Genomic DNA, 20,340 nt, shown 5'->3' with positions numbered 1-20,340 from the left:
ACATTTACTTCCGGTATATTCTAAATCGGGACTGACTGACGGGTATATGTTCCGGAAATTATCAGAATTATGCCCTCCCTTGTCTTAGATTTTTTTTATATATACCTTAATAGAACACGTATATTAAGGTCTATAAGATTTATTTTATGAGACAAGTGCCTGTGCTCCCTTTCAATATAAATTCAAGTTCTAATTTTAAAAATCGTGACCGTGATCATTTATGAAAAAGAATGTAAAAGAATTTTTCATTAATTTTTAAAATATTTTTCTTAATTTTGAAAAAAAAATGGAAAACATTTTTTTACAAGAAAGCGCATTGAGATGACTATTGAAACTCTACAAATAAGACGCATCAGAACCGGCAATGATACTTGATATGTGGCTCATTTATGTTTTAATTTAAACACGCCAAGTCATAGTAACATTCATTCAGATATAAAAGAAACTTCTTGGTAATACGACAGGTTAGAACTACCAAATATGATAAATCTAAGGTAATATAAGATAAAATAAGAAAATGGATAAGACCACATTCAATACCATGAGGTGAATACTTGTCAGAGGCGGATTTAAAGGGTTGTCAGGGGGGCTCACCCCACCTCCCCTTTCTGGGGAAAATGGTTGATTATAAAGGGAATCACTGAAGCATGACTGGAGCGGCCCCCTCTGTGGCAGCCAGTAGGCACCACTTATGAAAATTTCTGGATCCGCCACTGCTTTTTTTCAAAATAAGCAGAAGATTTCGTATGATTGCTGAGGGGGGGGGGTAGGACCTTTATCGGGACTCCGGGATCGGGTGTTTTTAAGCTCGGGATTTCGGGATTGACCCTTTCGGGATCCGGGAATCCTTGTTTTTTGATTTCGGGACGTCGGGATTTACCTTATTTAAATTTCGGGACCTCGGGATTCCCTTTTTTTAAGTCCGGGATTTCGGGATCAGGACCCTCCTATCCCCCCCTCATTGCTATTGAGACAAATAGCAGAGATCAACGTAGAAGTTATCAACTGTATAGGCCTATATATAGAATGGCTTAAGATGCATTTTCGACTGCCGTTTTTTCACGATTTAAACTGATTCAACATAAAGCGAGGACATTTCAGTCATTAATCCCTCCTTTTCAAAATGACATTACTAGGTTTGATTACGGATGAAGATTATTTGTTCCAAATTTAATGACTGAAAAGTATATGATGATTTATTTAAGCTTGATAAATATACCGCAGAAAATGCCGTTTTCCCCCCTAAAATTCTGAAACTTTGTTAAAAATGAATATAAACATATTTATATACAGACATTTGCAAAATCTACAACTGTTTCAAATTATATGAGGAATTTTGACAATATCGCCAAATCGTGACAAAATGAATAAACTGGCGAAATTGGATTTAGTTGAGCACTCTAGATGGATTATGAGAAATATCTGTCCAAGTTGTAAAATTCTATGAATATTTAAACCTGCAAGAGTTTTCTATGTCTGGAATCTTTTAACCACACACTGCTTTGTATATATGCTGTCTTTTTGTCATCAGGAGTATGCTGTAGTTTTGTAAAACTCTATGAAGTTTTACAAAGTTACAATGTCCAAAAACTGGCTTATATACAGACTCAGCCTAAATGTTAATACCAACGACGAAGCTTCAAGGCTTCATCAAAAACTGACTTAAATACAGACTGAGCCTAAATGTTAACACCAATGACGAAGGCTTCACCAAAAACTGAACCTAAATGTTAACACCAACCAAAAACTGGCTTAAATATAGATTCAGCATAAATTTAAACACCGACGACGAAGGCTTCACCAAAAACTGGCTTAAATACAGACTGAACCTAAATGTTAACACCAACGACGAAGGCTTCACAAAAAACTGGCTTAAATACAGACTGAACCTAAATGTTAACACCAACGACGAAGGCTTCACAAAAAACTGGCTTAAATACAGACTGAGCCTAAATGTTAACACCAACGACGAAGGCTTCACTAAAAACTGGCTCAAATACAGACTCAGCCTAAATTTTAACACCAACGATGAAGGCTTCACCAAAAACTGGCTTAAATACTGACTGAGAATAAATGTTAACACCTTCGACGAAGGCTTCACCAAAAACTGGCTTGAATACAGAATCAGCCTAAATGTTAATACCAACGACGAAGCTTCAAGGCTTCATCAAAAACTGACTTAAATACAGACTGAGCCTAAATGTTAACACCAATGACGAAGGCTTCACCAAAAACTGAACCTAAATGTTAACACCAACCAAAAACTGGCTTAAATATAGATTCAGCATAAATTTAAACACCGACGACGAAGGCTTCACCAAAAACTGGCTTAAATACAGACTGAACCTAAATGTTAACACCAACGACGAAGGCTTCACAAAAAACTGGCTTAAATACAGACTGAGCCTAAATGTTAACACCAACGACGAAGGCTTCACTAAAAACTGGCTCAAATACAGACTCAGCCTAAATTTTAACACCAAAGATGAAGGCTTCACCAAAAACTGGCTTAAATACTGACTGAGAATAAATGTTAACACCTTCGACGAAGGCTTCACCAAAAACTGGCTTGAATACAGAATTAGCCTAAATGTTAATACCAACGACGAAGCTTCAAGGCTTCATCAAAAACTGACTTAAATACAGACTGAGCCTAAATGTTAACACCAATGACGAAGGCTTCACCAAAAACTGAACCGAAATGTTAACACCAACCAAAAACTGGCTTAAATATAGATTCAGCATAAATTTAAACACCGACGACGAAGGCTTCACCAAAAACTGGCTTCAATACAGACTGAACCTAAATGTTAACACCAACGACGAAGGCTTCACAAAAAACTGGCTTAAATACAGACTGAGCCTAAATGTTAACACCAACGACGAAGGCTTCACCAAATACTGGCTAAAATACAGACTGAGCCTAAATGTTAACACCAACGACGAAGGCTTAACCAAAAACTGGCTAAAATATAGACTGAGCCTAAATGTTAACACCAACGACAAAGGCTTCAGTATCGTGACTCCATTCAATATATGTCTACAGGAAATTTATTTCCCACATGTGTTGATGTTATATTTGCGATGCTAAACATATAACTACAGGGATCATGGAATAGTTGGGACTGAGTCCGGCAAAACTGACGGGACAACGTAGGTTGGGTATTAAGTGTTTTATGTTGAAAATGCACACCTTTTATTTTCATTAAATATCCTGTATATGGGTTTATAAACACTGAAAGCATGCAGTAAGGTTGAATCAAAGACATATACAGTCAAATGCTATGTACATATCGTCTGTTCGCCATGTCTAATGTGATCTTATTTACAAATAACAAAAACTAAACTGCGTATCTAACTGCATGAGAACAAAAATACAAAATAAGTCAAAGCATTTTCTATCTTTTGATACAATGAAAAAGCATTAGTTCAGTTTTTGTAAAAATTTGAACACTTAAATCTCAATAGAGTTAATTTCACTTGACTTCGCATACATGTTTGAAAAATGCCCTACAAGTAAACGTAATGCGCAAGTCCAAACTTTCCTTTAATGACAAGTAAACGAAGCGTTTCAAAGAACATGTAGTGAACCATAAATAAAATACATATTTAGATATTCCTTTATCGGATTGGTTGAATGTCACACACCTCCAACAGGCTGTTGTCATTAACCATATTGTACAATGGAAAAAATCGGGGATTTTGTACTTAAAATATCTAAACGTCACAGTAAGTCTACTCTATTTTTTAAAAACATAAAATTGTATATAACCATAGGGTAGAATAATTCTTTAACTTGTGGTACATTTCCACAATTCTTTGACTCCACTCGGAAGTTAACAGAACGAGATATTGGTGGTTAACAGTTTCATTCAGTCCTGTTTCGCTTGCAGAATAAATTATGTAGCGTTAAAGTTTTTTTTATAGCACAAACTGAAACTTTCATTTAGCTTTTTTCCACGTATGCACAAAAGAAACCCATATATGCAGGACTTTCTTTATATACATATATGTTAACCTATAACCTTTTTCTCTAAAATGAGGTGTGAATGCTTTTTTTCTTCTATTTTCATATATAGGTGTACGTACATATTTTGGCAATTTATACGCTTTAAAAAAACTTGTAATTATATAACCAAGGTCAACATAGAATTTAAATCACAAGTCACAACAAAGACATTTCTTAATTACTTTCTTTAAATGCTTATTCATACAGGGATTTATAAAATAGCTCTTACACTATATAATATGAAGTCAGAAATGAAAATAAAACTTGTATAGTTGTATTTATGTTTTTTATATGTCTGTCAACAGCTGTCAAACATTTCATGCTTGTTGGACACAATCGTTAAATCCGTCACAATATGTTTTACCTTCTCTGAAATCATTGAATTAAATATTGTGATATTTTCTACTATACGAATATGGAAAAGTTTAAACATTTGTCATGGTTGAGTAGACCTATATACTATACATGCATATAGCATGCTAATGTTAATAAGATACACAACTGTTATGTTTTATTCGATAAAATATGATCGTTTTATTCCGGAGCGCAGATGATGTAATATTCAACAAACGGATATTTGCGAAATTTAGCGTAAAAAAGACAGGCGATTAGTAAAAACAATGGTGATATACCGACATTTAGCTAGTGCCCAATAAAGTTATGGCTGTGACCAGGATGTCTCTTGAAGTATCGTCACGACAAGCAAATAAGGCTTGGGAAAACGAAAGCATTCAATCATTGCATACTTCGCAATCTGATGAAATACATGCATTGTCATTTTGTTTTATTCCTTCTCATTAATCATTTAACAACTCCGTGGGAAAATTTAGTCAAAACAAATTGTGGCTGAATCCTATATATAGCTACGTGAAGAGACATATTAGTACATACATATATTCTAAAATACTTCTACCTTTGTTTGTTTTCACAACAGATCATCGCGCTTTAAAATATTTTACAAGGAAGAGATCTACACAAGCTGCAGCTGCCGTACAACAAGACCTGCAACATGAACTAGAGGGCATAAAAGATGCCGGGACTTGGAAGGGAGAACGTGTCATCACTTCTAAACAAGGCCCTACAATTCACGTAGCAGGATCTCAGGCAGACATACTCAATTTCTGTGCAAACAACTACCTTGGTTTGTCTGTATGTTAATTGCATAGTTATAATATTGGATAACAGAAATCACAAAAATAGTGGTAGTCGTTGTAGACCGGCGTTTTGCATTTGCGCCGATCTGCATTTCATTTGCGCCGATTTTTTCTTTCATTTGCGCCAATTATTTTTTTCAATTGCGCCGATTTCTTGACAGGTAAATTACAGGTAAATTACAGGTAAATAGATATAAGAAGATGTGGGATGAGTGCCAATGAGACAACTCTTACTTTTATTATCATTCAAGACCTTTTATAGTTAGCCAGTTGTACAAATGTGTATGAATTATCAATCATAACATGGATATAATCGGCGCAAATGTCATACGCCCGTTGTAGACTATACCAGCAACCAACACTTATTTATCCTAAAATATAAATAGCAGACAGACAAACAAACAAACAAACAAACAAACAACAGAACACGGCTCAGATAGTATGACTTGTCACTTACACACAATATGTTGGGATTAGACCCGTTTTAGTATATATAAAAATGTCATGGTCGATATTTTTCTTTTTGTGAAGTTGCAAAAATATTACAAAACAATGATGTTGTTTAATGTATGCTCATAGATAAATATTATGGAACAGACATGAATATTGCTCTTTCTGTTCATGTAACATTTTTTATTTGAATAACTAGTATACATTTTCATGAAGATTGCACGGATGTTAAAACGGTAGTGTGCATGATGGTGTTAATATAATACGTTGATGCAACGTATATTTATGTATATACCTCATTTCCTGTCATATTTTTTTTTCCCTTTTGCTTCTTTTTCATTTTTTTTAGTGGATTCTTCGTTGCATGTTAATGAAATATTTATTATTTCTGTGAATTCTAGAGCCACCCTGAAGTTATTGAAGCCGGGAAGAAAGCACTTGACACACACGGCGCTGGCCTCAGCTCTGTCCGATTTATATGCGGTACACAGGTATAGGTTTAATATTTCACCTTTCCAAAAAGAAAAGAACAAACAAACTATTAGTAATAATAATAATCATTCTTCCCTTCACTATATCACATAGAACAAACAGCAACAGAAACAGAAAAAAAGTTTGTATAAAAGCATTCTCTCATGGCTAAAATTTTGAAATTCACAAGATAGTCTATTATACATTGATTGCGTCAATAAAACATAGAATATTGAAATACAAGTCTAAACTCAAAGAATGTATTGATAAAGGAAGTTCTTAACCTTGTGTTTCAAATCTTCACAACTTATAATTTGTTACTAGGTCAAATGATTTTCAAAAAAACTATAACAAAAGAAGGGAACAAAATGAACTTGAAGTTAAATTTAAAATAAGAAGATATGATCATTGCCAATGAAAAAACTATCCATAATAGACCAACTGACGTAGCCTATATTACAGTTATAGATGTCTACATACTAATCTTACTGACTAGAAAAAAAACTGTGTATTGCAGGATCTGCACAAAGAACTTGAAGATAAAATCTCAAAATTTCACAAGAAAGAGGACACCATTTTATACGCTAGTTGTTTTGATGCAAATGCCGGTCTTTTTGAGGTATTGCTTGGACCTGAAGATGCTGTTATATCAGACGAATTAAACCATGCATCTATTATTGATGGAATACGTCTATGTAAAGCTAAAAGATTCAGATATAAACACACAGATATGAAAGGTAAGTGCCAAAATTCGATCATCATGATAATTGACGATACTTTTTTTTGGGATTTGAGCGTCACTGATGAGTCTTTTGTAGACGAAACGCGCGTCTGGCGTATATACAAAATTTAGTCCTGGTATCTATGATGAGTTTTTTTACTACCACTGGGTCGATGCCACTACTGATGGAGATTTATTCCCAAAGGTTATCACCAGCCTAGTAGTCAGCACTCAGTTTGTGCTGACATGAATTATCATTGATATGGTTATATATATATATATATAAATTAACTGTTTACAAAATTTTGAATTTTTGAAATACCAAGGCTTTTCTACCTCAGGCATAGATTACCTTAGCAGTATTTGGCAAACACTTTAGGAGTTTTGGTCATCATGGCTCTTCAACTTCGTACTTTATTTTGGCCTTTTTAACCTTTTTGGAATCGAGCGTCACTGATGAGACTTTTGTATGTACAAAATTTAGCCCTGGTATCTATGATGAGTTTATTTTCGATCATTACAATATTTGACGATAGTCAAACTTCGATCATCACGATATTTAGCATTCCTACTGCTTCACATTTCATTCAACATTTTGTAATCATTTAAAAATAAACATACAACATTAAAAAAAAAATTAATGAGTAAAATATTAAAGTAGGTTGCTTAACAATCTAATGTATATTTTTCTGAACTATATTTGCACACCCTATTACCGATTGTCGGAACTGTAGATGCAATAGGTAACACAGATCAAAATTTTCTGTACCGATTGGGTAACAAGTACATTGGTGATATTTTTATTTTCAGATCTTGAACAAAACTTGAAGGACGCATCTTCGTGTCACAAAAAGCTGATAGCAACTGATGGTGTATTTAGTATGGATGGCAGCGTCGCACCGTTGCCGTGAGTTTCCCCACAGTTATATAATAGAAGCACTTGCAGTCCAATGCATTATTTTCTTGTCATACACCCCTTTTCACCAAACTTTTAACAGCTATGGTGTAAATTCATAACATTTTTCAATTACTAGTTCTTAAGTTTAGGATATTATGAAATCTTAACGAAATCTTTCGATCTTTTTTTTTATGTACCGGGCATGATTTTTTTTTATTGCAGTGACATAACAAGACTTGGAAACGAGTATGGAGCATTGGTTTTCATCGACGAATGTCATGGAACAGGATTTTTTGGACCAACCGGCAGGTAATAATTGCTGTCTTCATGACTGGCACTATCTATCATAAGTTATAGATGAAAAAAACTTAATGCAATGTAAATGAGACAGAAAAAGTATTTTAAGAAACGATAAACAATTATTTTCTTGTCCACATATGGAATTTGGTCACCATTAGAATGACTGCTTACTATTTCGCTCTATAATTATAGACACAAAAAAATCTGTACTGACAAAGCTATTAATTCCATGAATTGCAACGATCTAGGAAGGACCAATGGATCAAGAAAGTCTGTTCGACATGGATAATTTCGACTTCAAACTGTTCAAATACATGTTTTGTAAACCAGTACAAATGAAGAGGTTTTACGGCAACACGAATTATTTGATTGTATTTGTTTTAAATCGCTCAAATTTTTATAGAACCTGCAGTTTTTAAGATGTCATCCACGGTAAATTGTCTATTATTTTTTTACTATCTCGTCGATGTATACGCGGTATCTATCACTACATGTACGTTTTGATCTACACATTTGGTTTGTACTGTTTTAATTAGAAACACTATTTTCAGAGGAACTGATGAGCATTTTGGATTGGAAGTTGATATCATAAACTCAACTCTCGGTAAAGCCATGGGAGGTGCTGCGGGTAAGCATTTAGTTATTGTCGAACCTTCAACATTAGTTGCAGAAAGCTCGACAATGGGATAGTGTTTCGCCGGCGGCGGCGGCGGCGGTGTTAGCTCACTTATTAAAAGCTTTATATTTTAGAAGGTGGAATACCTGAATGCTTCATACTTTGTATATAGAAAGAGGGGGCAAGGGGGGTCACCATAACAGCAAAACAGTGAATTGATTTGGTGAAAAACAGATAACAAGGAATTGAAAAGGGATAATAACAGATAACAGTAAATGAAATATGAGAATAAATCTGTCCGGGACCTATCCAGTAGATGACTCGTAGATTTTAGTATATATAACTTGTGGTATGGACATAGAAAATTGTAATTTGTGTAAACAAGACGTTCCGGCCGTTGAAGCAGTTCTTCTTTGGTTGATTTTCCCCCGTAACTTGTACAATAAGATATAGTATGGATGTTGATTTTTTCTGAACGAAATTACTAGTTTCTGTTTTTTATATAGGGATATTTTTAATCTAGGGCATTTGAGGGATCAATTTTTAAGGATTTAGGTTTTTTTTATTTAAGTTTTGAAAATAGTGCAGCCAGTCACACTTTATTATCAATTTGATTTTTAATTTTTTTCCTTCTGAAACGCAATATATATACTTTACAAGTAATGAAAAAAAAAACATTGATACACTATATATTTTTTTTGTTTAATGACCTCATGATTAAACTTACTTATAAAATACAAAAATACCCAGATTAGTGAAGACAGGACACTAGTTATTGTTATTCTGACAATAGGAATTGACTCAAGTGACAATTCTGATAGTATAATAGAAATTGGACCTAGTGAAAATTTGGATGACACCAAGTGAAATACCAATCATGTATTTTATATGAAATTAAAGAATATGGATAATTTGGGTACAGCATTGGAGAAGCTGTAGGATTTTAAAAACGGTATTTGTCGAAAAATTAAACTGAAGACACATCTGTATTAGCATCAATGGGTTCTGAGTTTCAATTTTCGCCATGTGAAGCAGTTAAAAAATATGGTGGTCACTGGTCAGGTTTTTTTTTCATGTTTAGCACTTATAATATAAATGCTTTTAAAGAAAAAAATGTTGTATTATTCCCAAAGCCATAATTCAAACCCACACCACTTATGTAAAACAATTCAAAGGAGAAAACTAACTGCCTAATTTATCCACAAAATAGTGAACGAGAAACTTAGTAACAAACTACAACCACTGAATCCAGGTTCCTGGCTTAGAAAAAGGCACGTACAGAATGGGACTGCGTCAACTTTAGCATGCTAGTTGGTGTCCGATCCTCCCCTAATCAGGGACAGTGGTGTAATAGTACAACATAAAGATTATTATGTGGTCATTGAGTTAAAAAATTTATAGGGTGTACCGATGCTTTTTTTTAACGAATGAATGAATTTATTCTCATCAACTAATGACATAGTTACAGAGACAATAAGTATATACAACAATATAATATACAGTGCATGTATGAAGAAAATTATCAGCATTAACCAGGAGGAGAGACTTTCACATTAACAGCTTTAATATATCGACATAATTTTTCTAAAACTGTAATATTATTTGAGATAAACAGATTACATAATTTCAAGGTGTTTGGATTTTTCCAACAAAATTTCGGTAAATATTTTTGTCTTTCATTAACAAGAGATTTACAAGACAAAATATAATGATACTCGTCACCGATTTCAGCCGAGCCACAGATACGACACAATCTATGATTTCTCGACAGATTATGCCATCTCCCTGTCTCAACTGGTAAACGGTGGCTACCACATCTAAATTTACAAAACATATACATACAATTCAATGGTAAAATAGATATATATTCTTCAAATTTAAATTCTTTTTTAAATATTCTATAACATATACCTTTTGAGGTAGAATTCATATTTTCATACCATTCCTGTATAAATTGGTCCTTCAGTTTTTGTTCTACACATTTAGAAATCCACAGAGCAGAAAAATTACCCTGCTGATCCCAAATATTTGACATTCCACAATTGTCTAATGTGCTTTTTATAAAACATAACCATTTACTCTCCAAACCATAATTATTAGAATAAACGAATAATAGCTTATATAAAAGTGAAGAGACTTTACATTCATCTCCATGTAAAAGACGACACCAAAACTTTACCATACGAACTCTTGTGTGAAATGAAATGGGATATCTTCCAAGCTCTCCGTAAATCATAAAATTTGGAGTAGACTGTTTCAAATGTAATATAAGTTTGCAAAATCGCAAATGTACTTTTTCGAGTAACTCTAAATTTTCAAAACCCCAAATTTCACATCCATACAAAAGTATCGGTAAAATAGTTTTGTCAAACATATCCAATTGACATTCAATAGACAAATTGTTTTTTCTACATTTTTGTAACAATCCATACATTGCTTTTGTAGCTTTTCCATATAAATATTTTCTTGTCTTCAAAAAAGAGCCACTTTTCGAAAAAATAATTCCAAGATATTTGTATTCATTTACTATCTCGATTTCATAATCTTCAATATAAAATTTTAAATTCTTTGACAGTCGACCTTTAGAGAAAACCATAACTTTTGTTTTCTGCACATTTACTTTCAGTTTCCATCTTTTACAATAATCACAAAATTCATTAAGCATCAATTGTAAGTCTTCATTTGATTCTGACATTAAAATGGTATCGTCCGCATACAGTAAAATAAACATTTTGAAATAAACCATTAGTTCATTTTCTAAATCTTTACTAATAGTTTCTAAACCTTTAGCATTTGTAGTTTCTAGAAAGTCTTGCAAGTCATTTAGATATAAAGAAAACAATATCGGAGAGAGATTCTCCCCTTGTCTAACTCCTATATCACAAGCAAAAAAGTCAGACTTTTCATTATTATGTACTATACAGGATTTCGTATCTTGGTACATATTTTGTACAATTCTAAAAAATTTACCATTTATGTGGTTCTGTAGAAGTTTGAAAAATAAAGAGTTTCTATGTACAAAATCAAAGGCTTTTTCAAAATCTACGAACGCACAGTAAAGTTTCTTTCTTTTTAAAAACAATAATTGAAACAATACATACAGCGAAAAAATATGGTCGTTAGTAGAATATCCGGATCTGAATCCAGCTTGATTCTCATGTAAAATCTTATAATGATCGAAAAATGTACTTAATCTATCATTCAAAATAGATGTGAATATCTTCCCAATGCAAGATAACAATGTTATGGGTCTATAATTTTTTGGTTCCATTTTACTCCCCTTGTTCTTAAAAATAGGTAAAACATTACCAAAAAGCCACGACTCTGGTACAATACCTGTATCAAAAATCAAATTGAATAAATAAACATAAATGTCAATCATAGAATCCAATGAAGATGAAATGTATTCATTAATAATTAAATCATCACCTGGGGACTTGTTATTTTTCGCTTTCTTTACTGCTTTTTTTATTTCATCTGCAGTTATTTCCTTGTTAATCATCTCATTTATTTCGTCCGAATTTATCTCGTTTGTAATAACAAAATCGTCTGAATGATCTTTGTTTGTATTTAAATCTTTAAAAAAGTCAACCAAAGTTTGCAAAGGAATTTTAGAAACATCTCTTTGCCTTTTACCATGAAAAAGTTTCCAAAATTCTTTGGGATTTTTTGTTCTCATGTTTTTCATTTTGTTTCGAAAATCTGTATTAAATCTCACAATAGCATTATCCATAGTTTTCTTATAGGAAAGTTCACTCACCCTTAATCTTTCTTTAAATATGTTTGAACCATATTTTTTACACAGTCTTTTTGATTTTCTAAAATCTTTTTTTGCTTTCAAACATTCCAGATCAAACCATTGCTTTTTTGAATGTCTGTGCGCTTTGTTACCTGTGAGACCGAAAGTAGTTTCTGCCGATTTCAATAAAATATTACAAAGATCAAAAACTACTTCATCTACTTCCGGTTTTCGTGCGTTTTCTTTTGCATTATGTAAAGATTGTATCTTAAAAAATAATTTCTCAATCATTTCTCCATCTAAATTATCTTTAAAATCCAAAGTTTTTTCACATTTCCATTTACCAATTTTCGGTGTAAAGTTATTTGTCTCAAAATCTGAATGCTTCTTATTTTTACAGCTCAAAGTAAGTGAGAGAGGTGAGTGAACATCTGAAAAAAGTCTACAAAACTCTTGTACTTCAAATTCGAGTATATTCTCGAGAACATTACATGTACATATTATATAATCGACTACACTTATATTTTTACAAGTCATTCTACCAACACTATCTTTTCCAAATCTACCATTTAGGATAAACATATTATTATTTTTACAAAATTCAATAAGTTTTCTACCATACTTATTTACAATAGTGTCTGGATTTTTTCTACACCTTGATATGTTCATATCATCAAGAATACATATATCTGAAAATACATTTATATCTGATATATCATTAAATTGAGTATCATCAGTATCTTCGATTTCATGGAAATCTTTTAGCGTTGCAGTTCGACTATTGAAATCGCCAAGTAAACACATGTAATCATTATTCTTACTAAAATTTTGAAACTCAAATTCAATTTCCGAAAAGGCTTCATCTGACGCATAATTTGTATTTTCTGGGGGTATATAAGTTATACCAAATATAACATTTTCTTGGAAATCAAAAATTTCTTTTTTAACAGAAAACCAGAAAACAAAAGGGCATTCTGATTCTATTACAGTAATGTAATGTTCTAAATATTTTTTGTAACCTATAGCAATACCACCAGATTTGTAGTTTGAAATTTTCTTTCTATTTTTATACTTGAAAATAAAGTTTTCACAATCAATAATGTCTATATCATCAAGCTTTGTTTCTTGAAAACAAACAATATCAAATTTATTTATTAAACATTGGAATTCTGGATAAAATAATCGATGTTTGACACCACATACATTTAGAGATAATATTTTAATATCTGAGTTCTTGTTCACAGTATGGCCAGTTGATCCGTGAAAGTCATCCGAATCGTTAGAATTGTCACTGTTCACTGAGTTTGTTTGCCCTCCATGGTTCACCTATCTTCCGTTACTTGCGGTTTCATCCGAAGTGATATCATCTCGTCTGTTTCGTCGTCTAGTTTTTGGACGTGCTCCCTGTGATTGAAATTCCCGTCGTGCAGTATTTTCTTCCCGTCTTGTAGTATTTTCTTCCCGTCTTGTAGTATTTTCTTCACGTCGTGTAGTATGTTCGGCTATATATGATGGTCGAGGCTTAATTTCTTTTCCATCAATAAAAAGTCTGTCTCGTTTGATAAGAGCTTTTTTGTTTTGTTTTCGAGCTTCCTTATAATAAGGCCACAACAACTTTCTTCTTTCGTTGATTTCTTTAGGGAATTGTTCTGAAACACCAAAGGTCGTCCCCTTAAGATTAGTTGCAGACTTCCGTACTATTTCTCTGTCCTTAAAGCTCTTGAACCTGCATACAATTGGTTTTGTTTTAAATGTTGTTCCGTCTCGATTTTTTCTCTCATTCATCTGTCCGAATCGGTGAGCTCTGTGAAAATCAATCTCTGTTTCCATTTTCATGTCTTCTTTCATGAATAATTTCAAAATTCCTTCCGTTGTATCGCTTTCTTCATTTTCTGTCGTCATAGGAATTCCTGTGAACACTAGGTTTTCACGCATTGACCGAATCTGAAGATCTAGGTGTTTTTCTTGTAGTTCATCAAGATTATTCTGTACCTTTTGCATGGTTTCGGCCACTTCGTTTTTTTCATATCTAATAGCAGTAACTTCAGATTTCATGTCGGATAAATCACTTCTATTTACTTCAAACTGAGAGTTTATAAAGTCCAAACTTTTTTCTATATCTCCTACTCTATCTGTAATTTTTCCTACATTGCTTGAAAATGTTTGCATACTTCTTTCAAATTTGTCAATTTTTTCACCAAAAGAGTCAAGCATAGATAATTTTGTCAACATTTCTTCCACTTTTCTGTCAAGATTGTCAATTTTGATGTTTGTGTCGTGTCCCATATTCATTGTTGAATGCATAACTGGTTGAATATTTGGAATAGGTTGGGGTCCATAAGGATAGTAGCCCGTTGGTGAAGTAAAGTTTGGAGTTGACATTTGTTGTGTTGTATATTGTGGTATGTTGGATCTTCCAGGTAGGATAGGGGAATCAATATTTGGTATGTACGTTGACATATTTACAGTCTGTAATTTATCGACCGTTTTATTTTTTGAACTTGTTTTCGGTTTGTTTACCTTCTCATGTTTTGAATCGTGAGTACTACTTTGTTGTTTCTTACTTGGTTTCTCCGAGCTATCATTTTCAGGTTTTGAATTCCTTCTTTTCTGACCTTTCTTGCCATCCTTTTTTCGATTCATGTAGTTGATACACTATTTTGGTATTAATTTCCACATAAAATAACTTTCACAATAATAATGAACTTCTAGTTATTGTCTTTTTTTCGGGATAGAAAAATTGGTCGACATATTTTCTCCACACATGCGCGAAAAAAAAAAGTCCATACTTTAAGTTATTGTACAAGTAATAAGTGAATTGTTATTTGTACAAACTGCTACATGTTCACAGACAATGGAATTTATTACAAAGGATAATATATACTGGAATGGTCCTGGGTCCAATTGATTTTATATGTTTATGTGATGTACATGTATGTTACTGAAATTCTCCTGCAAATACAGGGCCATCTGATATTACCAGTAGAAAGACCCCAATACATATACATTGTAAGAAGATGTGGTAAGCCAATGGAGACTATTATCCATTCAAATCACAATTTTCAAGTATCTTCAATTTCTACGGAAGATTGGCTGTCAAAATGCTAACATTCCAATTTTCAATAACAGTTAACAGCAAATAGATTCTCACAATAACAGATAACAAAATAGATAATAGTCCTATAACAGCTAACAAAGAATAAGACAATAACAGCTAACAGTAAATATATTTTCAGATTAACAGATAACAAAGAATTAAAATGCCCCATAACAGCATAACAGTTAAACCCCTTGCCCCCCTCTAGAAACATCATGTCACGAAGTTTCCGTCAGTCACATGTCCAGTGTCCTTGACCTCATTTTCATTGTTCAGTGACTACTTGAAAAAAAGTTAAGAATTTATGTAATGTTAAATTCTCTCTTATTATAAGTAATAGGATAAATTTATTTGGTATGTGTGTATCTTGCAAGGTCTTCATGCCCGTCAGTCAGTTTTCGCTTGACCTCGATCGCATTTCATGGATCAGTGAACAAGGTTAAGTTTTGGTGGTCAAGTCCATAACTCAGATACTATAAGAAATAGGTCTTGTATATTTGGTGTATAGAAGGACTGTGAGATATTTTTACTGGCAGTTGTCATCTGACCTTGACCTCATTTTCATGGTTCAGTGGTTAGAGTTAAGTTTTTGTGTTTTGGTCTGTTTTTCTTATACTGTATGCAATAGGTCTACTATAATTGGTGAATGGAATGATTTAAGATGTAAATGTCTAGCTGGCAGATGTCTTCTGACCTTGACCTTATTTTCATGGTTCAGTGGTCAAAGTTCAGTTTTTGAGTTTCGGTCTTTTTTTTCAAATTCTATATCTGGTGTATGGAAATATTTTATGATATAATTGCCAGTTACGCAAGTTTTATTTGACCATGACCTCCTTTTCAGGGTTCATTGCTCATTGTTAATTTTTTGTGTTTGGGTCGGTTTTTCTTAATCTATGAGCAATAGGTCAACTTCATTTGTTGTATGGACGAATTGTTAGCTGTACATTTCTGCCTGGCATTATCCATCTGACCTTGACCTCATTTTCATATGGTTCATTGGTCAATGTTTATTTTTCTTGGTTAATGTTAAGTTTATATGACAGTTGTAATAGAGCTTTATATTTAGGACTATCTACATAATATCAATGATTAGTAAAAAAAGGCGAGACATTTCAGTTTGTGCACTCCTGTTGTCTTTGTCCTGCAATTGGCAAAAAATATACAAAAAATGGAGTCAAATTTTCCTCTCTTTTCATGTAATTACAGTCTAATTATTGTGGAGAGTTGTCTCATTGGCAATCTTACCACATCTTCTTTTTTATAATTAGGTATGTTTCAAATATATGCATGTTGTTAGATACAAATCATGGAAGGTTCACAAGAATTTTATTCTTTTATGACAGACAATCTGATTCACACGATGTGTTTTAAAACGCCATCGTCATACTAATAACTTGTTTGAACAAAGATTGAAAGTAATACTTTAACTTTACAGGCGGTTATACCTCTGGACCAAAAGAACTTGTACAGCTTCTAAGACAAAGATCCAGACCTTACTTGTTTTCAAACACATTACCCCCACCAGTAGTAGCATGTGCTAGCAAGGTAATAAACAAAAGTTGTAGCATGTGCTAGCAAGGTAATAAACAAAAGTTGAAGCATGTGTAGGTATGGTAAATAAAGGAGTAATATTTAAACATTTTAATTATGTGGATACATATTATCGAAAAAATGTTTACAATTAAGATGTGTAACTAACAAACAAGAAGGCCAATTCAATTTCAAATTGGAAAAGCAGATGTATTTGTTGTTTTGTTAAAGTTGACGTTTCAAATGCCACACACACACACACACACCTAATTTCGAGGATACAATTTATACATGAAGACACCCGTTGTGAAGAACAGTTTCTGAAGAAGTTTGAGTTACTTTTCACATGAGTTCATCTTATATTTTGTTGATTTGTTAAACATAAGGAAAACACCAATAAATATCCGTAGGTCTTATTCAAATTACAAGATACGAAGATTCATGAAGGGTTAGAAGTGGCCCTAAATTTTTAATGTTTTTTTTAAATCAATACTAATAAGACAAAAACATATTTTTTTGGCACCTTTAAGAAATCAAGACTTTTGAAATAGACCCATTTACGAACCAAATTATGACCTCTTTGGTGTTTTATGATAAAAGTTGATATTTTAGGCCATTTTGTGCCATAAGTGAACCTTGACCAAATTTATTGAATATGCAGCATAATCTTGATATGTTTAGATCATCTTTTACAGGCCTTTGATTTGATAATACAGAATCCAGATTTACCGAAGAAGCTTTTGACCAATACAGTAAGATTTAGGACTAAAATGACGGACGCTGGTTTCACTGTATCGGTAAGGGATGTTTATAATCAATGACTATAAATAAATTGTGGGTAATAATGTCCATTTGAGGACCTTTGAATGAACCTGTTGCAACTGCCCAAGCATAATTTAGTGAATATAGGAATATATATTGTTTAACCCTTTAGCATGTTTTTGCTGCCTACACATTTAGAACAATAGCTTTTTGGAATTTGATGCAACTTTCATGCAAGTGAAAGGTTTAGCGCAATAAAACCAGGTTCAATTCACCATTTTCTACATTTGAGAATGCCTGTATACCAAATCAGGAATATGACACTGTTGTCCATTCGTTTGATGTGTTTTATCATTAGAATTTGCCATTTGATTAGGGACTTTCAGTTTTGAATTTTTCTCGGAGTTCGGTATTTTTCTTATTTGACTTTTAACGATGCAGAAAAAAAAATGCAATTTTTATGTTGTTGCAATCATTTATAAACACGGAATATTGAAATTATATTTCACTATTAGCAGTCAGTTTGGTTCAGTTTGGTCAAAATATGATCCAAACATTGCAAATGTATCTTTGACTTGCAAGTCAATAATTCAAACTCATTTAAATCCGTATTCATGAATCCCTAACTTGACCTTTATCCACATTGATATCAATTAAGCATGCCCGAAGAAAGCACACATACTAGACATTGTTTGTATTGCAGGGTGATCCAGGACATCCCATTTGTCCAGTTATGTTAGGAGATGCCAAGTTAGCTAGTACTTTTGCTGATGATATGTTGGGTAAGATGTGATTCATTATTTCTTCATTGTTTCTATTTATTAAATTGAATGTAAGTCAAATGTTTTATATTTTCCTGCTTGTTGTTGGTGATTTTTTCTTTTAGATTAATAGCAACTTCTGTCCTCAATGTCTTCCACACCAAAAACAAACGTTTATTCATAGATTCAAGGTTTTATTGAACTTTACGCGATTTCTTTACCAAAGCAACGAAGCAAACTGATATATTATGAGTCAATTAAATTTCACAAATTATAAACAAGATTGTATTGTATATAAACTATAAAATTAAAAATGGAGATGGGGAAAAGTAATATGTGTTTCTTTTGTAATGAACATGTTTGAAAAATGGTCTTTCTCAATGAACAAATAAAATAACAAAATAGACTTTACTATAGTTTTCAACTAGGTGAGATTAGAAAATAAAATTGTTTTATCTTTTTCTTAACTGCAAATATTTAGTATTGGACAAATAATATACTTTAACAAACAAAACAACTGTTCCAAAGACAATGATGTTTTTGTCGAGTCGATAGAATGTAATCTTTCCTTTGGAAATACTATTCATTAACTGCTCTCTGTTCATTTCACATTGAATTTTTCAGAGAAAGGTATCTATGTGATAGGATTCAGTTATCCAGTTGTTCCAAAAGGTAAGACTAGTCATATTTAATATCTTAGGGTTGATGCATAAAAAACAATGACAATCACATTAATTACAAGAATCAAACATCACAGTAACATGATGTTTTTTGCTTTTCTTTATATTTTTTTAAATATCGGACTAAAATGAAATGGTATAAACTACGAAAAGGTTTTCAATTAAGAAAAAAATAAACTCATCGTAGATACCAGGATTGAAATTATATTTTTGCATTTCAGGAAAATCGAGAATCCGAGTACAGATATCTGCTGCTCACTCAGAGCAAGAAATTGATAGAGCTGTGGATGCTTTTATTGAAATCGGCAGAAAACTCAAAGTTATCAATTAAACTAAAAGTGAAGATTGAAATGTTAAAAAAAGTTGTAAGTGTCTGCATTAACAGTTTTGATGCTTTGTCGACAGTCGATTGATCTAATAAAATGGTATATAAATCATATTCCATCAACCAAGAAACACACACAATAAACACCTTGCCACAATTTTTCACAACAACTGAGTAGATGCCACTGTAATTGGTTGTTTCATTCCATAGACCAACCTCTGCTGTCCTGACATGAAATATACTGACGTGATCATTTTATGTAAATTTATATTCATTTGAATATTTAAAAGATCACTAGAAAAACAGAAATTGTTATACTTCTAGCCATGAGTGATATAAGCCGGATTTGAATAAAATTATTTTGAAATATTTGGTTTTGAATACTTTTTCATTATACGATTACGATTAATATTTTCAACCATTTTACGCATGTGGTTTTGCAAATTGATAAGGGACTTTTTGACAAGAATTTTCCTTGAAGTTCGTACTTTTTTATTTTACTTTTTCTGACAAATGGAAATGCAGTATTTAGAATGACGATGATTTTAAAGCTCATTTGATGCTTACAATAGTGTTCTATTTTTATGGGGGAGGGGATAATTCTGTATTTCTAAATGGTCCAGGAAAACAGAAATCTGAAGTTATGAGGTTTCCAGAACAAACAAATTCATTGTTCGAACATCCCTGTACTGAAAGATATTATTATTAATTTAATATTATACGCCGTTAACATTCTTTATGTCTTTTACTTAAATTCCTATATATATGGTACATCAATAAATATTCTTGTTTGATTTTTATCGTTGCCTGTTGATCTTTAAACAAAT

General features: G+C 32.5%; 2 protein-coding genes across 2 annotated transcripts; one reads left to right on the top strand and one right to left on the bottom strand.

Annotated features, from left to right (window-relative positions):
• Positions 1–3,556: 3,556 nt before the first annotated feature.
• On the top strand, positions 3,557–19,880 carry LOC134683107 (2-amino-3-ketobutyrate coenzyme A ligase, mitochondrial-like). Its single transcript, XM_063542194.1, has 12 exons — positions 3,557–3,729; positions 4,944–5,158; positions 6,015–6,104; positions 6,602–6,821; positions 7,616–7,712; positions 7,926–8,012; positions 8,555–8,631; positions 16,891–17,000; positions 17,681–17,782; positions 18,451–18,529; positions 19,133–19,180; positions 19,410–19,880. Exons 1-12 carry the CDS (start codon positions 3,684–3,686, stop codon positions 19,517–19,519), a joined length of 1,281 nt encoding a protein of 426 aa, XP_063398264.1. The 5' UTR covers positions 3,557–3,683; the 3' UTR covers positions 19,520–19,880.
• On the bottom strand, positions 12,874–15,111 carry LOC134683106 (uncharacterized). Its single transcript, XM_063542193.1, has one exon. The coding sequence runs from the start codon at positions 14,999–15,001 to the stop codon at positions 13,685–13,687; it is 1,317 nt and encodes a 438-aa protein (XP_063398263.1). The 5' UTR covers positions 15,002–15,111; the 3' UTR covers positions 12,874–13,684.
• Positions 19,881–20,340: the final 460 nt, after the last annotated feature.

Source organism: Mytilus trossulus, chromosome 9 (assembly GCF_036588685.1).
Source record: "Mytilus trossulus isolate FHL-02 chromosome 9, PNRI_Mtr1.1.1.hap1, whole genome shotgun sequence".
Classification (NCBI taxonomy): domain Eukaryota; kingdom Metazoa; phylum Mollusca; class Bivalvia; order Mytilida; family Mytilidae; genus Mytilus; species Mytilus trossulus.
This window is presented reverse-complemented; position numbering and strand designations above follow the sequence as displayed.

What these genes read in the sequence shown, in the direction of transcription:
- LOC134683106 (XM_063542193.1), bottom strand. Translation starts at nt 15,001, where the DNA reads ATGAATCGAAAAAAGGATGGCAAGAAAGGTCAGAAAAGAAGGAATTCA.
- LOC134683107 (XM_063542194.1), top strand. Translation starts at nt 3,684, where the DNA reads ATGGAAAAAATCGGGGATTTTGTACTTAAAATATCTAAACGTCACA. An exon ending in TAAAATATCTAAACGTCACA is followed by an intron (nt 3,730 to 4,943) that starts GTAAGTCTACTC and finishes TTTTCACAACAG; the next exon opens with ATCATCGCGCTTTAAAATAT. An exon ending in TAAACACACAGATATGAAAG is followed by an intron (nt 6,822 to 7,615) that starts GTAAGTGCCAAA and finishes TTTTATTTTCAG; the next exon opens with ATCTTGAACAAAACTTGAAG.